This window comes from Primulina huaijiensis, chromosome 7 (genome assembly GCF_012295235.1).
Source record: "Primulina huaijiensis isolate GDHJ02 chromosome 7, ASM1229523v2, whole genome shotgun sequence".
Lineage (NCBI taxonomy): Eukaryota > Viridiplantae > Streptophyta > Magnoliopsida > Lamiales > Gesneriaceae > Primulina > Primulina huaijiensis.
This window is the reverse complement of record NC_133312.1, coordinates 23223723-23249680: the sequence shown is the minus strand read 5'-3', so window position 1 is coordinate 23249680 and position 25958 is coordinate 23223723. Positions and strand designations below refer to the sequence as shown.

The window sequence follows — 25958 nt, the reverse complement described above, 5'->3', positions numbered from 1 at the left end:
ATGTATTATATGCAATGATATGAAATAAGATATCAAACTAAGTTTTAGTTTCACCACCTATCATAAATTAACAAAAAAATATGTACCTATTTTATCATCCTGTGATGTGTTGTTGCCACAATTCAAATATTTTTATCAACTTTTTTTCCCAAGGAGAACAAGAGAAGTTGTGTACAAATTAGTTTGAACCTTTTTTTTAATATAAGTGTCGTGTTATCGTACTCTTGATATGATATTTCCGTTGTATATGTTCAGCTAAACAACAAGTTCATGTTCACTGTACCACAATATAGCTTCCAAAGTACCAGGTTTTTTGTCAAAGTGTACCACATTGTCGAAGATCTAGTACCACAAATTAAGTTAGATTTAATTAATACCATTAATCTATCAAATAAGAGTAACTATATCATATCATGTATTATATGCAATGAGATGAAATAAGATATCAAACTAAGTTTTAGTTTCACCACCTATCGTAAATTAACAAAAAAATCCGTACCTATTTTATCACCTTGTGATGTGTTGTTGCCACAATTCAAATATTTTTATCATCAACTTTTTTTCCCAAGGAGAACAAGAGAAGTTGTGTACAAATTAGTTTGAACCTTTTTTTTAATTTAAGTGTCGTGTTATCGTACTCTTGATATGATATATATTTCCGTTGTATATGTTCAGCTGTACAACAAGTTCAAGTTCATTGTACCACAATATAGCTTCCAAAGTACCAAGTTTTATGTCAAAGTGTACCACATTGTCGAAGATCTAGTACCACAAATTAAGGTAGATTTAATTAATACCATTAATCTATCAAATAACAGTAACTATATCATATCATGTATTATATGCAATGATATGAAATAAGATATCAAACTAAGTTTTAGTGTCACCACCTATCGTAAATTAACAAAAAAATCAGTACTTATTTTATCACCTTGTGATGTGTTGTTGCCACAATTCAAATATTTTTAACATCAACTTTTTTCCAAGGAGAACAAGAGAAGTTGTGTACAAATTAGTTTGAACCTCTTTTTTAATATAAGTGTCGTGTTATCGTACTCTTGAGATGATATTTCCGTTGTATATGTTCAGCTGTACAACAAGTTCATGTTCATTGTACCACAATATAGCTTCCAAAGTACCACGTTTTATGTCAAAGTGTACCACATTGTCGAAGATCTAGTACCATAAATTAAGGTAGATTTAATTAATACCATTAATCTATCAAATAACAGTAACTATATCATATCATGTATTATATGCAATGATATGAAATAAGATATCAAACTAAGTTTTAGTTTCACCACCTATCGTAAATTAACAAAAAAATCCGTACCTATTTTATCACCTTGTGATGTGTTGTTGCCACAATTCAAATATTTTTATCATCAACTTTTTTTCCCAAGGAGAACTAGAGAAGTTGTGTACAAATTAGTTTGAACCTTTTTTTAAATATAAGTGTCGTGTTATCGTACTCTTGAGATGATATTTCCGTTGTATATGTTCAGCTGTACAACAAGTTCATGTTCATTGTACCACAATATAGCTTCCAAAGTACCACGTTTTATGTCAAAGTGTACCACATTGTTGTCAACTCTATCTCTATGTGAATCCTCAATAGCCTGTTCATTTTCAATTCCATCCGTATCAACATATTTTTCGCTCTTTCCTTCTGAAGCATGACCACCATCATAAACCTCAAAAGAAACTTTGTCACCAATTTCAAAAGCATTTAATTTTTCAGCTGCATCAAATTTATGAGCCTCAAATGTCATATACTCATCACTTTCTTCTACACTCTTTCTCCTTTTTTTCGCTAAATCAGAACCACCATCATATCCATCGAAAGGAACTTTATCACCACTTTCAATAGATTTTAAACTTTCATCTGCAAACTCGTCAAACTCATGTGCATCACGAGGAATCAAATCATCATTTTCTTCTGTATATCTTCTCTCCTTCCCCTTTGAAACTCTATTTTTACCTTCCATATTGTCAACATGAAAAATTCTCTTCATTTCTCTTATCTCTTCCTCTTGTGCTCTGATAATCGCATCCAGTCGCTTTATTTGAGCCTACATTTATTTTTCCATATCTCATAAAAGATTACAAATAATAAAAATTTAACTAACATAAAAAATATTTCTGTACCAATTCATGTCATATTATATTTTTTCTAACCTTGTTATCATTGTCACGACTACGAACAAGTATCCTCTCCTCAGGTAAAGGGTAGATGGGGGAGAACCTACGTATAATTGAACTAATAATTATGATTATATAAAATTATTTACAATCATAGCAAATAATACAATTGCATACTATTATTTCAAACCTTATTCTTTGTTATGGAAAGAAAAGCAACAGAAGCTGCATCGAGATCATTTGGGATTTTAGAGTCAACCCAACGAAAAAACCTTGGAAATATATGCAAAGCACATGGTTTCCCAAGTGATGGAATCCGTTCATACACCCATGCCTAAAATGAAAATTCATATTAGTTAGGATTAAAATATAGTAAGAAATTCAATACCAAATCCAACTTACCATCAATCCAATTACGCAACCATCAAAATATTTCTTTCTCCTTTCGCCATCGCGTACATGTTTCAAAATTTCTTCATTTAAAAATCTATATGCTGCATTGCCCCATGCATAATTGCATATCTTGCTGAGGTCGTCAACATAAGGCAACAAGAACCGAGGAGTCGTACAATTGCTTGTTGGAAATAAGATACAATTGAAAACAAAAATAATATATAGCTTTACAAAATCGTCAACATCGATATCTTCTTGCTTGTCTGCTAACATATCAAGTTTTGCTGCAATATTTTTTCGTTTGACAATACTTGTTTTTCCTTGAAAATGTCTCCCGACAATATCAGATTCCATTGACATATCTAAATCAATGTGCTGGCCAATATCTTTCAGCCTCATAACTACAGAAAATTCAGATGAAATAAATGGGATATCTATTTTATCACCAAAAACAAAAGCATCTGAAATCAGGTCATATCTACGGAGAATTGACTCAACCCTAGCAAAACTAACATGAAATTTAGGCATTTCAAACAAGTGAAAAAAAGGAGTTTTCTTCAAACCCAACATTTGCCTCAAACCAATTTTTGGTTTCAATTTTTGAACCGTGCTCTGAAAAAAGGAAGGAGAACAACGACTAATCAACTCATAATGTCTCGTAACTCTTTCAGTATTCGAACCATGCTTCATTGCTGCACCCAACACAGTAAAAAAATTGTTCTAGTATTAGAAATTTAAATTAAAATATGACAGAACAAAAATTTACCAAAATGATCTATTATTGAGCAACCATTTACAAAAGTGAAAAAACAAAAATGGTTATATTGATATACTATTTTACAAAATGAAAGAACAAAAATTAACAATAATTTAGCAAATGATAATTTCAATGACAACAAACAAACGTGATAAAACAAGTAAAGCAAACACCTCAATTCAAAAAATTATTGACTAAAATATACGATAAACAGTAAACGCCTTTCTTTGGCAATAGATTCACCCAACTATAATTCATTTTCTCCAAACAAATCATTTACTATAACTACATTTATTGGCGAGCAGGTTCAGTGCATTATAATATTACTTTCCACATCCATTATAGTATATCAGGCACACCAAAACCCATGACAAAGGGATCTAAAAATAACCAATTAATAAGTAGGATTCACACAAATATTCTAATTCACACATTTCATTTAGCTAATGAAGATATTTGACAGGGATCTAAAAACTATGCCTTAAGTAATGAAATAGCTATCATGTTAAGCCTGTTTGAAGTATTGGAGCCGGATTCAAAGCTTAAAAAATTGGATTTCCACATACATGAGAAAATTAAAACAATATTGCACAAATTATATAAAAAGTTGGACAAATCAACCGAATATAGAAGAAGAAACTCACTTCCTCGTTTGCTTTGCTTTGCCTCTCTGTCCACTGTCATCGTTGGCTTCCAAATCGTCGACAGTAGATGTCGCAAGTAGGCGGGTTTGTATGGCCTGTGGTTCTCGACGAAGGAAGAGATGGAAATCAGTGGAGAGAAATTGGGGGAGAAGAGGAGATGAAAATTGATGGAGATGAGTTAGGGATGTACGTGAGAAATTGGGGGAAGAGAAGAAAACTGTTGTAATTGTGAAAATAAAATTGAATTAAAGGGGAAATGAGATAAAATATGAAGTAGGGAGTGAATTAAAAAAAAATTGTGTATTAGGAAGTGCAAAATATAATTTTATGACATAGGGACTGAAATAATATGCATACATTTTATCCCTTCTGATGGCATTGGAATCAACTGTTGAATGCAAAGCTATCATTTTTATATGTGCTAGTGCATTTGAGCTCGTAGTCACCCTTTTGTTTCTGTTGTGAAGAGAACATGTTCTGAAGATCCATGGACGCTTGTTGTATAGCATATAACATTGGTGGTAGCTCTATCAATTATTTATATCTAAGTGAGAGGATAAAGGCAAAAGAGTTAGATGTTACTTCAGGATGATCCATAGAGTTGAGTTCATTTGATCGTAACATGTCAGATATGTGATCATGATTGTCCCCTATGGGAGGTACATAATGTGACGAGATTTTCTTCATCGAGCAGCCATTTGGTTCAACTTCTAAGACAGATTTTCTTAATCTTCCGAATCATGTTTGTGCATTTTTATACGTCATAATTATTGTGAACACAACGCATCAGTCACCACGGGTTCATACCCTCATTAGATGAATGTTGGGAAGTCGGGTTGTGTGTCTGAGTTACTTTATCTAAACTTATAATATCCCAGGCATCCCATCTCTGACAAAGTGCACTATGAGTTAGTGTGCAAATCGGTAAACTTATTTTCCCAAATCAAATCAATTCATAAATATTTATATTTGGGCTATAAACCCCCTTAAATTGGATTACTAACCTATTCTAAAAGGAACTTTTATCCTGAAGATAACAAGTTACATATGCTCATCTAGAAAAATCTTAATTATTGTATAAACAACTCGATAAATATCGTTATGCGATGCAGGTGAGCAATCTGGGTCCCACGAAGACTGAGGAAGATAACTAAGAAAAAGAGAAGAGACAGAGATGGGCAGCAGGTCAATAATGAAGTGGCCGCAGCAAGTCACGACATCTCTAGTTGAGCAGTTAATTCGTTCTGAAATGGACTTGGAAAAAGCAATTTCAATGTTTTGATAAAAGCACTATGCTAGAGCAGAGGATCTTTGGATTCCGCTTTTAAGATATTTCGTGGGATGCCCAAATGTGGGCATACTCCGGATTCTTACACATATGGAACTTTGATCTGTGGGCTGTGTAAAGCTGGGAAAAATATTGAAGCTAGGGAGCTTTTGCTTGAGATGGAGGGGAACGGTTGTTCACCCTCTGTTGTTACCTACAGTTTGCTGGTACACGGGCTTTGCAGACAAATAAATTGGATGAAGCGCTGGAATTGCTCAAGGAGATGAAAAGCAAAGACATTGATCCCAATGTGCATACTTGGTTCTCTTATAAACGGTCTTTGCAAGAATGGACATACTTCTCAGGCCATGAAACTGTTGCAGAGAATGATTTGGAAACATCAAGTTCCAAATATGATAACTTACAGTTCTTTAATTCATGGTTTCTGCAGCGAAGGTAAAGTTCAAGATGCAGTTCAGATTCTTGATAGAATAAAGCTATAAGAATTGAAACCTGATGCAGGGCTATACTCGTAAATAATCAACGGCTTCTGTGATATTAGCAAGTTCCAGGAAGCAGCAAACTTCCTTGATGAAATGGTCCTTTCAGGTATAACACCAAACCGTGTAACTTGGGGGCTTCATGTTAGGATACATAATCGAGTAGTTCAAGGTCTTTGCTCCGAGGGTAATCTTAATTCGAGCTTTCCATCAGTACCTTAGCTGCGTAGTAGGGCCATCTCTATCGAGGCAACATCCTTCGAATGGCTTGTAGAATGTTCTTGCAGTAAAGGAGATTTGCACAAAGCTACTCGAATTATGGATGAAATGGTGGTTGACGGATGCATTCCATATACGAAAACCTGGAATAGAATATTAGATGGTTTTTGGGACCACAGAAAAGTTCGTGAAGCTGCTGAATTGATGCAGTCCAAACTAATAGAAGAATTTCATTAAAAAGTATTGAGATGTCAGCAGATTCTTCAGCGAGGTTTGGATCAACTGGTTTTTCATTTGAGGTTTTTGAATTGAAGTGAAACTGTGTGGATGTTGTGTTGGTTGCATTTTATATAATCTAATACATTCTTGTTTCTTTTAAATTTTTGTGGGGGTGCATCAAGATTAATCATCCTTCTCTTGATAGATTTTTCTGTCCTGTGGGCACACTTTTCGAGATAAATATGTAGCCGCAGTTAAAGGAGTGCTTCAGCTGCTGCTCGCATTGTGAGCATTCAAGGCACAGGACATCATCGTCAGATGTACCTTTGTCCAAGGATGTGGTATCAATTCCCTTTTTCCCTTCCCATTAGCCATTAGGTCATACAAAGATTGTATTTATTTGGGTTTATATCCTTTCATTCGAAGTCTGAAAGCTCTTTCGTTGTCAGCACCAAGGCCTTAAGTTGACCACCTTGGCTTTGATTGTGCATGCAGTGCATTTCATTATCATAATCTGTTTTCATTTTTAATGAAGATTTCATGGTTTCCTGGTACGCAGCAACTTGATTCAGAGAGAAGCTGTACGTCTCGAAATGGCAGCTCTGTAAAGAGACCAGCTGTTTCGAGTAGCCGGCCAAGCTCCTCCAGTGAGGTCACTGTTGGCCCTTCTACTATTGGCCTCAAGCATTGGTCGTATATCCACTGCACACAGAATTCAATCTAGCGTCGAGCCTGAGCCGTCATCTTTTGCTCATGCTGCTATTAGTATTACTAAAGGTTCACCAGACGACCCTCTTCGTCGTTATGGCTTTCTCTGTCAGGAATTAGTTGGATATGGCTCTGACAGATTTGATAAACGTTTTGTTCATGACAAATGCAGCTGCACCACGCCATATTATTTATGTTTTTCCAGTTTCCAGAAACACAATGGTATCACAGTCGTCAAAGGAATCGATGACGTTGTGTATGGGAATGTTTCTATTTTTCGAGATGACATTATCATAAATGTAAAATTTTCATAGACATTGACAAATTATTATAGATTTGCGATCAATTCAATTCAAACTCAAGATGATTTATTTGGTTCGAGATTTAATGTTAATATTAACCCAAAAATAAAAATATTTTAAAAACATTTATAAAATGTAAATAAATATACTGAAATTCTGACATTATCAACTTGATTTGAATTGAAATATATTGATACCGGTTTGATTTTTAATGCTTTAGCCTGCAAATCCAATAATAATATGCAAAGACATTTAAAAAGTTCGGAACTTGATTCTATTCTGTCGAAAGCTTTTCATCATTGTCACAAATAAGCCTTGAAAAATTGTGGCCTAAACAAGATTGAAGAGGAACTATTGACACAAGTATTACAGTACAGGGAAAAAAAATAGGCACTTTAGGCTGGTCAAGAAGCAATATAAGTAAAGTTCCAGGCTGCTGCAGCTCTCAAGGATTTCTGAGGGCTGCCAATCTCTTCTCAAGTTCATCGATGTTTGAACTGCAGTAAAATAGACATGTAACAATAAAATAGACATGTAACGAGTGTTTAAAACCGTACAAGATCCCATACATGAACAAGACCCATAAACTTTAAAGATGACTGATTATTGTCTGTACACAAAATTAAGCTACAAATATACATATATTATGTTACCTGCTAGATCCCTCGGTGTTCTTCCCAGTAATTTTACCTTTAGGAGCAGCTGACAACTGTTGAAAGTTCAGAAAGTAGATTAGCTCGATTGTTAGATGCAAATACTTGAAATTACAGAAAAATGTATCTCAAAAAAAAAAAAAACCTGTGAGGCGACATCCACACCAATTTCATCCAGCACCTGGAAATGTTTTTGCAAATCAAGTGAAGATGCATATAAACAAAAGAAAAATAAACCAGATTCTCTGGCAGACAGATAAAAAAATTTGAATTTTGATCTCAAATGCTCCAAGCAATAACGTTAGTAACTTTCAAGGGCAGGCTATTTTCACGAATTAGTTCAATACATTACGGATGACAAAAAAGTTGAATGAGACGGTGGTTGATGGATATGAAACTCCAGAACCATCATCAGAGCCTCATACCAGGACTATTCTTTTGAAATGGATCACATCTGGTTATTAAATCAGTTAACAGAATGACAAAATATATAAGCTTTACTCAGGGAAAACAAATATTACTTGATTTGTCAACTCGTCTGTTTCCTCTTCAGCCTCATCGTCATCTAAAGCATCGTCTATGGCATCTGACATCATTTCAGTCTGCAAGTGCAAAAAGTTGGCAGAGGAAAGTTATATGCATTTATGTATGCATGTTCGTAACACAGTTTGGAAAAATGAAAAGATTCAAACTTACAGTCATATCCATTTGTGCTGATTGTTTTTGAAATTCGTGAATCACTTTCATTTGCTTGGCAGGGGCCATTTGCTGCCAGTATATGCGATCAAAATTAAAACAAGAGCAATCAAAAATTCGTGAATCACTTTCATTTGCTTGGCAGGGGCCATTTGCTGCCAGTAGATGCGATCAAAATTAAAACAAGAGCAATCATAGATCACATTCGGTTATAGTTCAACTACATAAAACTACACACACACAAACGTCATAGCTCAACAACATACACACAGATATGTGAAATGTTTTCTAAAAAGGAATCGTGAGTGGCAAATATAAGAAATAATTTGATAATGGTGTTAGAAAGATAGGATTCAACTAAAAGTTGAGGGTCTTGCCTTATTCATGGCCGCCATGGCTTTACTGGCACCTTTCATACCGACAGCAACAGACGATTGAGCAGACATTGCCTGCGAAAGGGAGAAATAAATTATCTGTGCACCTTACAAAAACAAAGGAAGACTATTATTATGACTATCTTTCTTACCTGGGTATGAGTCGCTATGCCCCTCATTTGAGCTCGACTACCTTGTAAATTGGCTATTTGTTGACGAAGCCGGACCAGTTGGCGAGCAAGAACTTTTGTTGCTGCCTGCCGGGCGAAAAAAAAGGCAGGGACGGTGAAAGATAGGAAAAGCATTCCAATTAATCTCTTAACAGTCACGCAAGTACTCGATGTAATATTTATCAAAGATGCAATCCATGTGTTTTACAGACCTCATTCCCCGTTTTAGCAGTTCTCTTGATCTCAGCAACAAGTTTCTTCTCCTGAAACATCAACCACGAATTAAATCTATTCCATTTTTACCAAAATGAAGAAACTGTAACGCTGAAAACACCAAGAATCTTGGATTACCTCCAACTGCAATGTATGGATTTCCCTCTCTATACCTAAATCAAAATCACAGATCCAAAATAGCATATGTAAGCTCATTAGTTAATTCATAGTTTTGAAGTAAAAAGTTACGGTGCAAAGTGAAACTTCTATTCAAAATATAAGAAATCAAAACAAAATGTCCGTTCTAACTCCTCCATAAACCAAAGCAACAATCAAGAATTTCATACAGTTTAATTCAGTTAACAATTGGCACCAGGAAAATTACATACAACCATTATTTTTTATATTTACATATAAAAGATAGGCATCACTTGTTTGGAATGCATAGGAATCATGGATTCCGCTTTTCATTAAGGGTTGATTGATTAATTAATGTCTTTAACAAACTTTAGTTCGGTATGTTATTGAGCTTTTACCTTTACATAAAGCAAAAAAAAAGTGATATTAGGTAAAAAAAAGTGATATTAGGTCTTATATTTCATTTTTTTTTCAAAAGTCGAAAACAAACTTATTTTTATAAACATTTCCAATTTAGAGGTATAATCGAGCTGAGTTGAGCTCGAGTAGCAGTGTAGCACCGTACTTGATCTTGACATGAGGAAAAAAGGTACTGGAGCTTGAAGTTGATCAAGTAGTGTTTCTCCAGCTTGAACTCGACTTTATTTATAAAAAAAAGCTCTTTAAACTTCCAAAAATTGAATATTAGGTATGTGCTGAAATAAAATTAAGAGAAAATGGTAATTTAATTAATAGTAGAAAATGTAGAAATAACTTCTCGAGTTCTAGTACTCGAAGAAAACTCAATCCTTAAATATCAAAGCTTGAGCTTGGCTAGAGAGAGTATTTGAGCCAATCGAGTTCAACTTGAATGCATGGACTCAAGTTGATCTTTGACCGAGCTGCTAGAGCTCAGTTTGCAGTCCTAATCCAAACACAGAACTACCTGTGTTTAATTCTAAAACCACTTAAAAAACTCAAGTGGTGCCAATTCGGAGAAAGAAGCTGACTTTAAAAAGAATGGTTTGTAAAGAAAATTAAGTGTTTCTTTCACAAAATGCAGAACCAGTTTAGTGAGTAGAAACCCGCTACAGTCGAAAAAGGTAATTTTACTATCAGGCCTACGCGGTACATTAAGAGAATGCGAATTGGAAGTCAGAAAATAACACATTTCCTGGCATCAGACCTAACTTTTAAAATGCTATTTCAAGAAAAGCTTCCGTAACCTAAAACGATTCTTTTCATGGTTTGCCTTCTTCATCCAGAGGTATTATTAATAAGTCGCTTTTATTTGGTTAAATTTCTATCCAGGGAGCTCGCAGTAATCACTTTGTTTAATTGTTTCACAAAAAAAACAACCGAACAGTGCTCTCAAAATAAGATCAAACCAATTTCTGAAAATAAATTTTAAAGAGCAAAATTACGAGCAAAGAGATCACAAATTCGGAAAACAAGTACCTCTAGTGGCATTGGACATTTCCCGTTTACTCTCCCGAAGGGCCTCTGAAATCAAATCAAACCCCACAAACAAATCATAAACAAAATCCAAATTCAATTATTCCACGAGTCAACGCATCAACGATTAACCATGACCTGATATGGTTTAAAGAATCAAAATATATTCAAGTCAAACAACAATTTTTTGCAGGACGTGATAAAGATACAGAAATCAAGAAATGCACAATTAGGGAAAAAAATCAGAACAGAAACCTTTGGCCGTGGGCTTTTTGGAGAAGATGTTCATGTTTCGATTACCACAGAGGTTGTAGGGTTTGAACAAATTCTATATAGACGCGCTTCAATTGTATATGTATATATTGGCGCTGAAAAATGGGATTAATAATCATATGTTTTTCGAATTTATAGCAAATGCTATATTTTCTTTTTATCCAGTCTCAAAATATATAAATTCAATTTTATATGTAATATTATTTTTATTATTTTCTAACCAATCTATTTCATTTTTTTTTACGGTGAAAACTCTTGTAATTTATTGAAAATAGAAAATGTCTTTAATTACAAGATCAATCAACCAAAAAGAAAAATTACCACACTCCCAAACAAAAGGGGAGTGAGACGAACAAACAAAAGAAGCAATGACGTGAGCAACACAATTCGCAGAACACTGGGCATGACTAAGAGTGGGGCTTCCCTGAAAAGCCAGAAGTCGTCTGATATCTAATGCTAGAGGCCCGACATATCTAAGGTTTTCTTCTTCCTCCAAGACTGCTTGCACGGCGAGAAGAGAGTCCGATGAGATAAGATGAAGCCGGAGATTATGTGAACTGGAAATGTTGAGCCCTTTTAATTTAGCGAGGAGCTCACCATACAAGACAGAGGAGGGCTTCTCAATTTTGTTTCCAAAAACTAGTACCGGCTGTCCCTCATGATTACCACACCGCCAATAGAATAATTTATTAATTTTAATAATTTTGTATCCTATTATCTATTAAATTATAACAAATCTTTGTCTCAATTTAAATAATAATAATAATCATCATCTAACTGATTTTACTCCCCAAATTTGTTTCTAATGTTTTAAGCGAATTGGTAAATGAATTTGTCCCATTTTATGTGGGTATTTATTTATTTATATCCTATAAATTCTGCTAAACTTTTCTACCAAACAAGTATTTAGAGATTATAAGATCCCAAATTGTTTGGTAATATACTTTAAAGAGTTTGTAATCTTAGTCGTATAAATTTTTAGTCCAATGTTTCACTGATTTTAATATGTATTAAACTAAACCCATAAAATTTAAAATATTTATAAAAAAAATTCCTGACAAGAGAGAATCTAACAAGCTCTTATTACCGTTGCCGTTGGGGCGTCCTTCCCAAAGGACAGTCTTTATTGGTCAGCATGCAATTTACTAATAAATTTTTGAATCTTGACAAATTCAATGTCGTAGAAGCTGAATCTGAGAATTTTTCTTCGTGAAACGTAAAGTTTCCGCAATATTCTTTACTACAAATCAAAAGGTTCGATTTGAATTTTATAAAATATGTCCATGCGTACGATTTCGCTCTCTCTTTTTGCCCTGATCTGACGTGAGTGGCACGATTTTGTTATAAATTTGGGGAGGAAATATGTGTTTCTATTTGAAGAAATTGTGCTGGATCCCAATTTATTTGTCGATCATTGAATGTTATCTGATTACCGGTTGTGCAGAGTGTTGAATTTTTTGAGTCTATTATAAGTAATTTGCAATACATGGGGAACTCCATGTTCATCATGTGCAAGAAAGATGGGTAGGCACCGGGTTGAATTTTTATTTTATTTATTTTTTCATTTATGTCGTTTTCATTGTTTCTTGATTTTAACAATGTGTGCGAGTGATTGCTGGTAATTTTGGATGCTCTTTGTGGCAGGATGTTTTTTAGCTCGGCGGTTGAGGAGCTGGATGCTTACTATCCTATTAGACCTGAATGTCAAGCCGATGCTCCCAGGACTAGATTTAAGGCTCGGGTATGGAAGAATGTTACGCGCTTGGATTTTCCCATTTTTCTAATTTGATTAGTGATTGAGCTGTCTGCGTCAGACATTGGATATGATCTCTGTGCTGGATGTATTGTAGGAATTAAGATGTTATAGTTTCTTGCCTTGTTTTTTTTTCTTGCATACAGTTCAATTTATATTAGCTTTCTCTGTAGAATTTGACAATGCACTTTACTTGGTAGCTGCTAATTGACGGTATCGTAACACATGATTGTTTGAAAATATGCACGTCTCCTAAGTATCAAGTTTTATTTTTTTGTCCTTGAAATGTTTCATATTTAAAGGATGAATCTGTTAGAGCTCTAAGGGTGATACGGTCGTTATTCGACTGTCCAGAATCATTTGTCAAATCTTTAAAGAAATGTAACTTGTGGAAGCATACTCGACAATCATTCACGGTATCTAAGGGCCATGCAGTTGCTCTTCTAAATCAACTAATTTTCCGATGTGAATCCTTTGATTTTTTCTACGTTCTCTTTTAGATAATCAATATATAATAATACATGTGATGCGGAGATCATAACCACTATCGATATATTGAAGTTTTACTTTAAATAGAAAATACCCATTATATTCTATAATTAGAGGTTAGAACTCTTATCATATTCATTAGAAGTTAAAACCCAAATTACCAAATTGTCAGGGGAATAATTAACATAGCTGTCTATTTCATGCAATTATTTTATTGATGATATGACCTACATGGGGACGACACTTTTGTTATACTTCTCTCGTGTCATATTTTCAGGTTGGCAAGACTCTCAGTCCAAGAAGATGGAATGCATCATTTTCTGAAGATGGTCATTTGGATATAGCAGGCGTCCTTAGAAGAATTCAAAGAGGGGTAATTTTGAATTTTGTGTGGCTATTCCTTGTTATTGCTCGTTGTAAGTTTTGGATGCCTGCTTGGACAATTAACTGGCATTTCTGAGTGACTTATAATAAGTTGACTTCAGATTCCATAGTCCTGTATATTTTCATAGCCTACACCAAAAAACAACAAAGATAATATTTATATACAATTGTTGGCATGTTGCACAAATAGGAATGCTGATTTTTTTTTCTTTTATGGTTAGGGCATTCATCCATTGATTAAAGGAGAAGTCTGGGAGTTCTTATTGGGTTGTTTTGATCCTAACAGCGCATTGGATGAAAGAAATGTTGTCCGACAACGGAGAAGGTATGAAAGCCAGTTTGGTTTATGACTCGGATCTTCTAGAACAGCTACATAATTAACTGAGTTGAATTGATGTACGTCACAGTGAAATCAAACATCAATTGTATATGTTTATACTCTTAGGGAACAGTATGCGGCATGGAAATCCGAATGCCAACAGCTGGTACCTGTAATCGGCAGCGGAAATCTTGTCACAACACCTATAATTAATGATGATGGCCACCTAATACAAGATCCTTCAGTTAGTGGTAACCACGAAGATAATGCTTTTCTGTCAAATGGTGTCTCTTCAGATCAAAGCACGATTCAGTGGAAGCTTGGATTACCTCAAATCGGTCTGTATTTAGGCTTAGCTTAAGTGGCAACTTTAGTTTGTGCTGAAGCTAATTTTTTCATGTGGTCTCTTGTTGTGTCGTCGATTTTTTCCGACATTCTCATGCATATTTAGTTGTATTTTACAAAGAATTGAAGCACTTATTTGTTGTTATCTGCATGGTCCGATGAAGAATTTTAGTTGATGTATTGTGTTACCTATAGCATTTATTGTAATCTGAATTTTAGTTGCCGTATTGTGTTACCTATAGAAAGGTGGTGTTATAAATGTGTGTGATGACCGGCAAAAAATAAGGTCTAGTACAAGAAGATCTCTAGATGATTGAACCATATAGTTGGGATTTTATACTTTTACTTCAGAATATTGGTGAACAATGGGCGTTTTCTTAACTAAGCTTTTAGACGAAGTGACTGACCTTATATGGATCACGTGGTTGGCAAATGTTGAACACCCATGGTTTTTGGTTTGGTTCCCAAACTTGCATACTTTACCTGCATCTATATATGGAGCGTGATGACCATTATCATTCATGGGTAATTTAGAGAGGATATTGAAACTGAAGATTGACACAAAAGGCAGCCCTATGCACCCATACAATGCATGCACATTTTAGTCACAAATATTGATGCTCTTTGTGCAGATATGCGCCTCTACCCTACTCCCTTATTACCAAGCATAATTCCCAATTTCTTCCCTGCCCATCTGAAGTTCTTGTAAAAATGATTTTAAAGTATGCATATTTATTTCTGATTCTCACAGCTGACATAAATTGTGCTCTAGGTTTGGATGTTGTTCGGACAGATCGTGCTCTCGTTTTTTATGAGAATGAAGCTAATCGGGCAAAGCTCTGGGATATACTTGCTGTCTATTCTTGGTTGGATAAAGATATTGGATATGTTCAAGGTGATATCTCGTGTACCACAACTGTTATTGAAGCATCAACTATCTAGCCCTAGTTTTATTTATTTTATTCCCTTGATCAGGAATGAATGATATATGTTCTCCAATGGTTATTCTTCTTGAAGATGAAGCGGATGCCTTCTGGTGCTTTGAGCGTGCAATGCGTAGAATGGTAAGACTCGCTTAGCCTTAGCAATGTTCTCATTTCATATTATATTGAAGCAGATATAATTTCAAATGTCTGGTTTCATATTAAATTCGTGAATATCAATTTATATTAAGATGATAGTAATAATGGAATAGTGACTTCATCCTTCGGGTTGGATCGAAATGGACTAGATTTTTGTTACTCGCACTATGTTTTGAAATTGACTTATGCTTTATTTCCCATGCAAAATACATGGAAAGCATTCAGGTAGATCTTAGAAGCAATGATATCTAGAGCATTAGCACTAAATTCTGTTTTCGTCCTGTGATACGCTGGGGTTAGGATCTTGATTCTATACAATATGTATATTTTCAGGTGTATTCTTCCTCATCTAACAATAGCGTAGCTCATTTAATGAGATGATATCCAAGAACATGATTAGGATTTAGGATGTAGACTGGCTGGTTGGCGCTCATGAAGACAGTTATCATTCAATTCACTATTTTTATTGAAACCCCCAGTCTGAAATTAGAGCCATCTTTTCCTTTCTGTACATGGTAAGCTAATAAGTGGATAACCAACCATGTGAGATGAGAATGACTTCTCAGTTCTCGAGTCACAGGTTGCTTACTAATAAATAGCTTTTACGATTTAGAAAAGTTTTTGTCTCACCTTTCATTTTTACAGGTCTGGACTTGTTCATTTGGGTATGTTTTTATTCCCTCAAACCTGTAGATATTTATGAGTATTTAGCTCGTGGTCTTATGTTGATTCAAGTGCTATTATGAGTCTTGGCTTGGGAAATTCATAAAGGCCCGACATGTTTTTTCTGTGGATCACAGCTCCACACCAAACAATTCCTTTTTTTTTTTTTTGGAATACCTGCCTTGAATCAGCTGGATTGTTTTACTGTGCTGTGGATTATGCTACCAGATTTTACTTAATGCTCTCCGTAATTATCTATAGACACTCTGTTCTCTTTATTTTTATTTTTTAATAAATTTAGATTCATAATGATTTAGGTTATGTCTCTCTTGCTTTTACAACTCATTTTCCATCCTGTTTTCAAAGAGGGAGAACTTCCGTTGTACTACAAGTTCCATGGGGGTGCAATCTCAACTGAGTACTCTTGGACAAATTATCAAAGCTATTGACCCAAAGCTCCATCAGCACCTTGGTAAGTCTGGCTTTGTTATTAGAAGTTTTTTTCAAGAAAATCCACCTTTATCTTTTTCATCTTTTGCCATTTTCTTTTCCAAAATGGCTTTGGTTAAATATTTTTTATCACCTCATATCAAGTACTTTACAAGTTTCTTATTGTCACCATTAAGAAAATTTATTGGTTTTAGCCTTGAATATTGCCTTCTAGTTTTATAATGTGTTTCGATTTCATCCCGTTGACATTTCAAGTCTGATGTTTATCTCCCTGAATCCCTTCCTTGAGATTTATTCTCATGAGTATTCCCTCACTCAGATTACTTCGAAATCTGAACTAAGAATCTGCAAGATTTAACCTAGAACTAGTCTCTGGCCTCTCTCTCTATCTGTCTTTCTTCTCTATCTATCAGAACAAACATTCTACTTCTTTGATCTTATGCCACATTTTTCTTTGACAGAGGAACTGGATGGTGGGGAGTACTTGTTTGCAATTCGTATGCTCATGGTTCTTTTTCGTAGAGAGTTTTCATTTATTGATGGCCTGTATCTCTGGGAGGTAAACAAAGTCACCTTCTTATGTTCAAATACTTTATCAAACCTACATAAATCACTGATTCTTGCTCTTTTTGTCATTGTTTTTTACACCCGAGTTTTGGTACCAAACTAGATTTTGTTGCATTCATTGTTCATTTCGTTTTTGTCAGGCTCATTTGCCCTTTTTACCTACTTGTGTGGGATATTCTGTCATATGAATCTCTCAATAAGGTGAAAAATTTGTACTTCAGGTCATGTGGGCCATGGAATACAATCCAAGCATCTATTCATCATATGAGTCAAGTGACTTAATTTCTTCTGAAGTTCATAAAACTGAAGAAATTAAAGCAGATCACAAGCTGCTGAAACAGTGTGGAAAGTTCGCGAAGAAGAACGTGAAAACTGGATGGACGGACCAGAGGTGCGCTCTTGCTGTTTTCCTAGCTGCTAGTGTACTCGAAACAAAAAATAAACAACTTCTTAAAGAAGCTCAAGGCATGGATGATGTTGCTCTGGTACTTCTTCTACATATAGTATTCAAATTAATTTATTTGATGAACCTCTTTTAGTATCCGCCAATGTGCATTTCCGTGATACCATTATAGATTTTGGGTGAAATCACTGGAAATTTGGATGCTAAAAAGTCATTGAACGCAGCACTGAAAATTCACAAGAAGTATTTGAGGAAGGCAAGCTATATTTTCTCCGTGACATCATCTCTATATTGTCTCTCTGCTGATATCCAGCATGCCTTCAATCAAGTTTCCTATATTTCTTATATCTCACTGTTTAATGGCAGGCCAAGAAATCTTAGTATCCCTTGTTGCAGCATGGCAGCAAGTCATGGGACTATTCACGGCCTACGTACGTATTGTCAGAAGAAAAACTTTCTGTTCTTTTTGTGTAAACGAAGAAAAGGGATCCATGGAACTTCCTAATTATGTATTAAAAAAAATTGTTCCATAATTATGTATTAAAATACCAATCACTTCTTTGTGTTAGTTGAATAGTGATGTCAATGATCAAGTTAGGTATCATTGCATCTCATAACTTGAACATGATGGAATAAGACTTGAACAAATCTTTGTAACAATATTGATCTTTCTTATATTTGATTTCCAACCATATTTTCAAGACACGTCTATACTACACATGAGTAACGTTTTCCTTATATTTTAATACAACATAAAAATATGTTTCACCTAATATTCAATCGAACATAATGTATAAAAACACATGGAAACACGATATTGTTAAATGATGATTTAATAATTTTCCATTTTTATACAACTAGTCAAGCTTGCCATTTTGAGAATATTCACACCAAAACAGAAACATTTTTCATCGGGGAAAGAAATTTTTATCCAAGCATGTGCTTGTGTAAGTACCTGGAAATCAATGCACACAGTGTCTTCATCGAGAAAGAAATCGATGATGTCATAATTAAAAACTTATAAAATTAAAATTCCCATTTATGTAAAAGAAATTATGCCATTTGTCTTTCCAAATTAATAAAAGAATCCTGGTGGAGTTTGACTATATCAGGTATTTAATAAGTTCTCATCGAGGGGGACTCAGGAGCATGTCGTGTACGTTCACATCTTTTATTTAAGTTTGCACAAGTATTTATCAGTTGAGATAAATTTATAATTTATATAAAGTGTGTATTGGAGCATAGAAGAATATTTTGTGTATAATATCTTGTGTATATATGATATGCTAATTAGTGGAGGTAATTAGAACTATTTTTGGTATAGACAGATTCTTAAGAATTTTTACGTGTAATAGATTACTAGAGGTATCTCTATATATACTTGATATGTAGGAAATAAGAATGAATAAGAATTTTCTCATTCTCAATTTCTTCATGGTATCAGAGCAGTGATCCTTACACGCTGCTCATATTTTCTTAATTATTGTTATGGCCGGATGCTATTGTTGCCACTGGAGGGTCGAAGGATATAGCTGGTAGTGATGCCAATATCTCTCAAAAATTGAGTTCAGTATTGTTGAATGAATTCAATGATCTTCCATGGACGAGAGCAATTACCATTGCTCTTGGTGGTAGATCAAGGTTGGGATTCATGAATGGCTCTCTCAAATCCCCTGAATCCAGTTCGCCGGAGTATGAGGCTTGGCTGTCAAAGGACCAACAGGTTATGTCATGGATTCTTAACTCGATGGAGCGTGATCTTGCAGAAATCTTCAGCTATTCAGAATCTTCTTTGGATCTTTGGAATGCTGTCCGTGACATGTATGGCAACCAAAACAATTCTGCCAGGATTTTCCAAATTCACAGGGAGATTGCAAATCTTCATCAAGATGGGAAGCCATTCGTAAGTTTTCTAGGGAGTCTGAAGAGTTTGTGGAACGAGTTGGAGATTTATAGACCTCCTACAGTTGACGCAGCTATTTTGCGGAAGAGAACAGAGGAGGACCGTAATTTTCAGCTACTGGCGAGTCTTAATCCTGAGTTTGAGGATCTAAGGAGTCATATTCTAATGAATACCGACTTACCTTCTTTCAAGAATGTTTGCGCGATCATTCAGCGTGAGGAAGTACGCCGGAAAATCATGCCACACTCTATTAATCCCTCTCCTCCGGATGTTCGTGCGTATATTACTCGCTCATCCTCTGAAGAAAAGTCTTACAAGGGCAAACGCCCCGACCTAAAATGCCAGCATTGCCATATTACTGGTCATTCGATTAATCGTTGCTGGACACTTCACCCAGAGTTGAAGCTCAAATTCTCCAAAGATCAGAAGGGCGGAGGATATCAAAAACGAATTCCTGATCATAAGGCTCATGTTGCTACACACTCCATTGAATCATTTTCTTCTAATCATGTTGCTTTACTTAATGATTTCGCAAATTATTTATAAGATAGGAATGGTCAGGGAATTATCCAAGGAGGAGCTATTAATCAAGAAAAAGATCAGCCAGCCGCACTTCTTAGTCAATTTGCTAGTTTCTTGGCTGATGCAAAGTCTGACACCAACCAAGGTATTCAGATTGCTTTTCTGACTGCACTTGAAATTAATAGTTTGCATGATGTATGGGTCATTGATTCTGGTGCCACAGATCACATGTCAAATAAGTTAACCCATGTTTACGATTTTTGTTCTTTTTCTACACCTTCTCTGGTATCTGTAGCAAATGGGAAAAATGCTCATGTAATGGGTAAGGGCAAAATTAAATTTGTTTCAGATACTGTAGGGTCTGATGTTCTATTCGTTCCATCTTTTCCCTTTCAGTTGCTGTCTGTTCATAAACTGACATCTTCGCTCGATTGTGAAGTTATATTTACTCCTTACAAGGTCATCTTTCAGGACCTCGTCACCAAGAAGATGATTGGTGAAGGATTTCATTTGCATGGTCTCTACTACTTCTCTCCTAACTCTCAGGTTACCAAGGGATTCCAAGCTGTCTCCTCTCCCATTACTGAGCAATATCTATGGCATTGCCGTCTCGCACACCTTCAAATAACGTTCTTAGCAAGATAAATCGAGTCCTACATAAAGAAACACTTGACTGGCTTCCTTTTAACTCATCATTGTCTCGTACTACTCAGCCATTTGAAATTGTACATTCAGATGTTTGGGGGCCTTTCTCCTCCTCTCTAGATGGATTTAAATATTTTGTAACCTTTATTGATGATTTTTCTAGGGTTACTTGGGTGTACTTATTGAAATCAAAAGGTGAAGTTTTTGAGTTCTTTAAGGATTTTCACATGTTGGTTACGACTCAATTTTCAGCTCATATTAAAGTTTTCCGATCTGATAATGGCACGGAATATATGTCTCATAACATGAAAAATTATTTAATTTCTAACGGCATATTGCATCAGACTAGTTGTGTCAATACACCTTAACAAAATGGGATTGCCGAACGTAAAAATCGTGACTTGCTTGAGAAAACTCTAGCCATAATGCTTCAAATGAATGTCCCAAAACAGTTTTGTTTTCATGGAATTCTTACTGTAACCTATCTTGTGAATCGCTTACCCAGTCGAGTGCTGGATTTTAAATGTCCTCTTGAAGTATTGCAGGACAAAGCACCAAATCTGTCTCATCTCAAAGTTTTTGGATGCACTTGTTTGTACATGTCTCAACTACTCACCGTGACAAGCTTGATCCTCGAGCTGTTAAGTGTATATTTCTTGGTTCTTCTCAAACACAAAAGGGATACAAATGTTATGACATGCTCTCCAAGAAACTATATGTGACTAGAGATGTCCGTTTTGCTGAACAAATTCCATACTTTGTTGCCTCTAATAAGGGGGAGAAGCTGCCTGAGCTATTTCTTTTGCCCAGCATTGATTGTGGTCATCAATCTACTCAAGATCTACATCTTATCCAAGCTACTTCAGAACACTGTGATGATCGCTTGGATATCTCTAGTGTTCCTTCCAGGGAAGTTATTATAGAATCACCCGAGCAAGTTCTTTCCCATACACAAGGTGACCCAATATCTTCCCGACGTAATCCTCCGCGGATGCGTCACCCTCCAACAAAACTCGCAGATTATGTTGCTCACACAGTCAGGTACCATGTCACTAATTGTATGTCATACCAACGACTATCATCTTCGCATACAGCTTTCCTTACAGCTATATCAAACGGTCATGAGCCCAAGAGTTTTCATGAAGCCAAATCCCAGGCTGTTTGGCAGAAAGCTATGCTTGAAGAATTAACTGCTCTTGCTGAGAACAAAACTTGGACTGTAGTGCCTCTTCCACCTGGAAAACATGCAGTTGGTAGTCGTTGGGTTTTTAAAATGAAGTTCAACTCCGATGGTTCTCTTGATAGGCATAAAGCACGCCTTGTTGCTCAAGGCTTCACCCAGAAATTTGGTGTCGATTACAAAGAAACTTTTGCCCCCGTTGCCAAGATGACCACGGTACGAGTTCTTTTATCAGTTGCTATCAATAAAGGGTGGCTCGTGTTTAAGATGAACGTGAAAAATGCATTCTTGCATGGTGATCTCGAGGAAGAAGTGTTTATGAAGCTTCCTCCCGGGCATCCTCAAAGTGAAAATCCAAACCTGGTATGCAAACTTCATAAATCAATTTATGGTTTGAAACAAAGTCCCCGTGCATGGCGCGCCAAGCTGAGCACCGCTCTTGGTTTTAAAAGGAGCTCAGCTGATTCGTCCCTTTATGTTCAGCTTGGTTCAGTTGACACATTTGTGGTGTTAATATACGTGGATGATCTCATTATTACCGGGAATAATAATGAGTCTATTGCTCAGTTAAAAACAAAACTTCAGCACAAATTTCCAATCAAGGATCTTGGTTCATTGAAGTACTTTCTTGGAATTGAAATGGCGGCTTCCAGCAAAGGGCTATTCCTTAACCAGCGTAAATACATTTTAGACTTACTTCAAGATGCTGAAATGTTACACACCAAACCTGTTGCTACTCCTCTCGATAGCAAATTGAGGCTTGCATCTACAGAAAAGGCCCTAGACTCACCAAGATATTATCAAAAACTTGTTGGAAAGCTCATCTACTTGACTATCACGAGACCGGATATTACATTTGCAGTTAGTCTTGTTAGTCAACATATGCATGCCCCAACCATTCAACATCTAGGCATGGTAAAACGAATCCTGCGGTATCTGAAAGGCACGATTGGTCGTGGAATAGTCATGACCCGTAATGGTCACACTAATATTATGGGATATACCGATTCTGATTGGGCTGGAAATGCACTTGATCGTCGCTCTACTACTGGTTATTGTATGTTTTTTGGTGGTAATCTGGTGTCTTGGAAAAGTAAAAAACAACTTGTGGTAGCTCGATCTAGCGCTGAAGCTGAGTATCGTGCGATGGCTTCCACAGCATGTGAGCTTGTATGGCTTAACAGTCTTCTTATTGATCTAGGCTGTCTTAGCTCTATTCCTATGAAACTTTTTTGTGATAATCAGGCCGCTATGCACGTTGCTGCTAATCCCGTGTTCCATGAAAGAACCAAACACATTGAAGTGGACTGTCACTACATTCGTCAACAAGTTCAATCCAAATTGATTGACACTCAATATGTACGTTCTAATGACCAACTAGCTGATGTGTTCACCAAAGTGTTGACGTCTACTCAGTTCCACAGGCTGTTGAGCAAGCTTGGATCCATCAATCCTCTGGATCCAGCTTGAGGGGGAGTATTGGAGCATAGAAGAATATTTTGTGTATAATATCCTGTGTATATATGATATGCTAAATTAGTGGAGGTAATGCAAACACGGGTGATCGAGCGCCAACACGGACAACCGAGAATGAAGAAATCCAGAGTGTACACGGACCTGTACACGGGGTCCGTGTACCTCACAGTGCCTACACGGACATAGCTCCGGACGTCTACACGGGGCCCGTGTACTTTGCGGTTTTGCCATATTTTATTCCTTCTTTAGAGTTTTATTTTTTTGGGAAACTAGATATTGTTATCTTTTTGATATTAAAACATGATATGGACGAAAATCAACACATTACAATTTCTTCAGTGTGTTATTTAAGAATGTCTCAAAGAGTAAAGAAATGGGAAGTCATTTCACTACACAATGACACAGTATTTGCAACATCTTGCTTGATAAGCAATCCACTGTTCAACCAAGAAAACATATGGTCGAGTTTGCGCAACAAAAAGTAACGGTTGCAAATTCTCATCATACGGTCAAGCTATTGCCTACATGATGCATGTTTTAGGTGTATGCTTCGACAATAAATCATTTGCTTAAACCAAAACTCGCATACTGTCTCAGAACCAACAACGATTTGGTATATTTGCAATTTTGTTTTCATGTTACAAGATTAGCTTCAAAAGGTGTAAAAGGGTTGTCATGGAATTCAGAGTACCAAATATGTAGTACACATATACATATATAGCAATACAATTGTAGGGTCATTTCCAACGTCACACCTTTATTTTTTGGCAGAGTTCCTTCAAAAATTTCCACCATTTTTTATACACAGAACTCGTGTGATAACAAAAACCAAGAAAACACTAACCATAGGAATATCAAGGTATAAGACCTAGGTTTCCTTGGGTAAAAATTCTCAAAGAGAAGGGCGGTTTGGGGAATGTCTGGCTGCTGTCTGCACACTTTCAGCTGCCCCAGCACACCACTGAACTTAGCAGACCTCAAGCCCTCATCAATGCAAAGGTCCGAATTGCCCTCCAACTTCAACTTTTTCCCAAGTTTGGACACAAGGTCTGCAGAAAATGGTACCCTTCCAGTCAAATTGTTGTTCTCCAGATTCAACTCAGTAACAAATTCCAAAGCCCCAAATTCCTCAGGTACTATCCCTTCAAGCCTATTGTTATCAAGCGCTAAATAGCACAACATTTTCAGATTCATCGCCATTGATTTTGGGATATTCCCAAGAAGTCCTATCCCTGATAGCCCAATCCCAAGAATGCCCCCGAGATTTCCCCATATCTCCGGGATCTGCCCTCCAAGAAAGTTCCCACTCAAATACACTTCCTTCAAACTGGGCATTCCGGACAAGAACAGTGGCACTCCGAAGTTGCCAAAACGGTTGTAACTCAGATCAAGAAACTCCAAACTGTTCAAATTCTTGATCATTTCTGGGATTCTTCCTGAAAACTCGTTGTAGCTTAAATCGAGCTTCAACAAATCAGTCAAGTTTCCAATGGATTCTGGAACGCTTCCTTTGAACCCATTTTCACTCAAATCAAGAACCTTCAGTTTCTGCAAGTTCTGAAAAATATTCGCAGAAATCTCACCTTCAAACTTGCTCCTCGAAAGCGTGAGCTGTTCGATGTTGATTAACTCACCAAACCCACGTGGGATTTTGCTCGAAACACTTGTTCCTGTCAAAACCAACCTCCTTAAACGGCTGAAATTACCGATCCTGCCATCCAGAGACCCGGATAAACCGGGGTTTTCGATGAAAATCAGTTCCTCTAAAGAAGAAGACAGCAATGGTGAGAAATCCGGAAATGGGATTTCCTTTTCGGTGAAGCATTTGTAGAAGAACAGTTTATTGAGGTAAGGGAGCGGGGTTAACAGAGAAGGCTGGAAGGTGGAGTAGGAACCGCAAGGAGGGTTGGGAGAATAGTCGGAGACATATCCAAAGCTCAGCTCCGTCACATGGCCAGTGACGGAGGAACCGGCGGCGGAGTAATCAGAGAAGTAGTTGCAGACAATGCCGTGTGGAGCGGAGGCGCACATGTCGTCCGGGAAAAGCGTGCGCCACTGGATACCGGAGTTGATTGATTCAAGAACTCGGTACACCGCTTCTTGCTCCACCGCGTCGAGCGGCGGCTCTGAAGAAACGAAAATGAGCATGAAGGAGTGTGATGCGAGCAAGAAGAGCAGGGCGGAAGTGAGGGTAGCCTGTGCCATTGGAGGAATCAGAGGCTTCGTGTGAAGATTCAAAGAGAATGCTGCGCAATATGGAGATAATATATATTGATAGCAAGAGGGGTTGGGTGGGGTGGAGGTGGATATATANACAAAATCAACGGATGAGATATATTACACGAGTCTTTGGATGTTTGTCTTAAAAAAATATATGAAAATGAAGACTTTATTGGAAAAATTTCAGTCAAAAAAATATCTGTTTTGCTGAACCACTGAATGTGTCGTGGAGTGGAATGACATTCCTCAACTTTTTTGTTGTTTGCTGTTTTGTGCTAGTTTTGGGTACAAAGCCATATGTTGTCGGGAGTGATTGATTGAATAAACATGCCTAAAATTGTCTAAATTTTCACCATTTACTAATTTTGAATTTTCATACTACAACAATTTTGAACTATTACATTATTTAATTTATTTGAACGATAACGTTATCTATAACTTTTGATAATATCGTA

At 36.2% G+C, this 25958-nt stretch overlaps 5 protein-coding genes and 1 pseudogene across 12 annotated transcripts; 2 read left to right on the top strand and 4 right to left on the bottom strand.

Moving 5' to 3' along the window:
- Positions 1-1463: 1463 nt before the first annotated feature.
- On the bottom strand, positions 1464-2233 carry LOC140981705 (uncharacterized). Its single transcript, XM_073448119.1, has 2 exons — positions 2179-2233; positions 1464-2072 (listed from the first exon to the last, which is right to left on the bottom strand). Exon 2 carries the CDS (start codon positions 2013-2015, stop codon positions 1464-1466), a length of 552 nt encoding a protein of 183 aa, XP_073304220.1. The 5' UTR covers positions 2016-2072; positions 2179-2233.
- A 47-nt stretch (positions 2234-2280) lies between these two features.
- On the bottom strand, positions 2281-4208 carry LOC140980740 (uncharacterized). Of its 3 annotated transcripts, XM_073446783.1 has the most exons (4): positions 4127-4173; positions 3937-4031; positions 2545-3227; positions 2281-2476 (listed from the first exon to the last, which is right to left on the bottom strand). In XM_073446783.1, the coding sequence occupies exons 2-4, from the start codon at positions 3974-3976 to the stop codon at positions 2327-2329; spliced, it is 873 nt and encodes a 290-aa protein (XP_073302884.1). In that variant the 5' UTR covers positions 3977-4031; positions 4127-4173; the 3' UTR covers positions 2281-2326. The 3 variants fall into 3 exon arrangements, with proteins under 3 accessions (XP_073302884.1, XP_073302883.1, XP_073302885.1); XM_073446782.1 differs by having other exon boundaries at positions 3937-4208; XM_073446784.1 differs by having other exon boundaries at positions 2545-2936; positions 3937-4208.
- On the top strand, positions 4004-7206 carry LOC140981704 (pentatricopeptide repeat-containing protein At5g46100-like; annotated as a pseudogene).
- Positions 7207-7404: 198 nt separating this feature from the next.
- Positions 7405-11215, bottom strand: LOC140980741 (vacuolar protein sorting-associated protein 2 homolog 3-like). Its single transcript, XM_073446786.1, has 11 exons — positions 11085-11215; positions 10833-10877; positions 9396-9430; positions 9257-9307; positions 9027-9131; positions 8878-8949; positions 8501-8572; positions 8326-8406; positions 7950-7985; positions 7805-7860; positions 7405-7648 (listed from the first exon to the last, which is right to left on the bottom strand). The coding sequence occupies exons 1-11, from the start codon at positions 11116-11118 to the stop codon at positions 7597-7599; spliced, it is 639 nt and encodes a 212-aa protein (XP_073302887.1). The 5' UTR covers positions 11119-11215; the 3' UTR covers positions 7405-7596.
- A 970-nt stretch (positions 11216-12185) lies between these two features.
- LOC140980390 (rab GTPase-activating protein 22-like) lies at positions 12186-18221 on the top strand. Of its 6 annotated transcripts, XM_073446179.1 has the most exons (13): positions 12186-12356; positions 12547-12626; positions 12747-12843; positions 13622-13717; positions 13950-14053; positions 14174-14385; positions 15165-15287; positions 15368-15456; positions 16504-16609; positions 17049-17146; positions 17376-17639; positions 17730-17813; positions 17924-18218. In XM_073446179.1, exons 2-13 carry the CDS (start codon positions 12589-12591, stop codon positions 17936-17938), a joined length of 1326 nt encoding a protein of 441 aa, XP_073302280.1. In that variant the 5' UTR covers positions 12186-12356; positions 12547-12588; the 3' UTR covers positions 17939-18218. The 6 variants fall into 6 exon arrangements, with proteins under 6 accessions (XP_073302280.1, XP_073302281.1, XP_073302283.1 ...); XM_073446180.1 differs by lacking the exon at positions 12547-12626 and having other exon boundaries at positions 12187-12356; positions 17924-18217; XM_073446181.1 differs by lacking the exon at positions 12186-12356 and having other exon boundaries at positions 12387-12626; positions 15410-15456; positions 17924-18221.
- A 5420-nt stretch (positions 18222-23641) lies between these two features.
- On the bottom strand, positions 23642-25527 carry LOC140981703 (uncharacterized). Its single transcript, XM_073448117.1, has 2 exons — positions 24128-25527; positions 23642-23720 (listed from the first exon to the last, which is right to left on the bottom strand). Exons 1-2 carry the CDS (start codon positions 25486-25488, stop codon positions 23642-23644), a joined length of 1440 nt encoding a protein of 479 aa, XP_073304218.1. The 5' UTR covers positions 25489-25527.
- Between the last annotated feature and the right edge of the window lie 431 nt (positions 25528-25958).

What these genes read in the sequence shown, in the direction of transcription:
- LOC140981705 (XM_073448119.1), bottom strand. Translation starts at nt 2,015, where the DNA reads ATGAAGAGAATTTTTCATGTTGACAATATGGAAGGTAAAAATAGAGTT.
- LOC140980741 (XM_073446786.1), bottom strand. Translation starts at nt 11,118, where the DNA reads ATGAACATCTTCTCCAAAAAGCCCACGGCCAAAG. An exon ending in AATGTCCAATGCCACTAGAG is followed by an intron (nt 9,431 to 10,832) that starts GTACTTGTTTTC and finishes ATTTTGATTTAG; the next exon opens with GTATAGAGAGGGAAATCCAT. An exon ending in TCCATACATTGCAGTTGGAG is followed by an intron (nt 9,308 to 9,395) that starts GTAATCCAAGAT and finishes TTGATGTTTCAG; the next exon opens with GAGAAGAAACTTGTTGCTGA.
- LOC140980740 (XM_073446782.1), bottom strand. Translation starts at nt 3,976, where the DNA reads ATGACAGTGGACAGAGAGGCAAAGCAAAGCAAACGAGGAA. An exon ending in AAAGCAAAGCAAACGAGGAA is followed by an intron (nt 3,228 to 3,936) that starts GTGAGTTTCTTC and finishes TGTTGGGTGCAG; the next exon opens with CAATGAAGCATGGTTCGAAT. An exon ending in GTTGCGTAATTGGATTGATG is followed by an intron (nt 2,477 to 2,544) that starts GTAAGTTGGATT and finishes TTTTCATTTTAG; the next exon opens with GCATGGGTGTATGAACGGAT.
- LOC140980390 (XM_073446179.1), top strand. Translation starts at nt 12,589, where the DNA reads ATGGGGAACTCCATGTTCATCATGTGCAAGAAAGATGG. An exon ending in GGACTAGATTTAAGGCTCGG is followed by an intron (nt 12,844 to 13,621) that starts GTATGGAAGAAT and finishes TCATATTTTCAG; the next exon opens with GTTGGCAAGACTCTCAGTCC. An exon ending in AGCGTGCAATGCGTAGAATG is followed by an intron (nt 15,457 to 16,503) that starts GTAAGACTCGCT and finishes CTGTTTTCAAAG; the next exon opens with AGGGAGAACTTCCGTTGTAC.
- LOC140981703 (XM_073448117.1), bottom strand. Translation starts at nt 25,488, where the DNA reads ATGGCACAGGCTACCCTCACTTCCGCCCTGCTCTTCTTGCTCGCATCA. An exon ending in TATACCTTGATATTCCTATG is followed by an intron (nt 23,721 to 24,127) that starts GTTAGTGTTTTC and finishes TTGGTTGAACAG; the next exon opens with TGGATTGCTTATCAAGCAAG.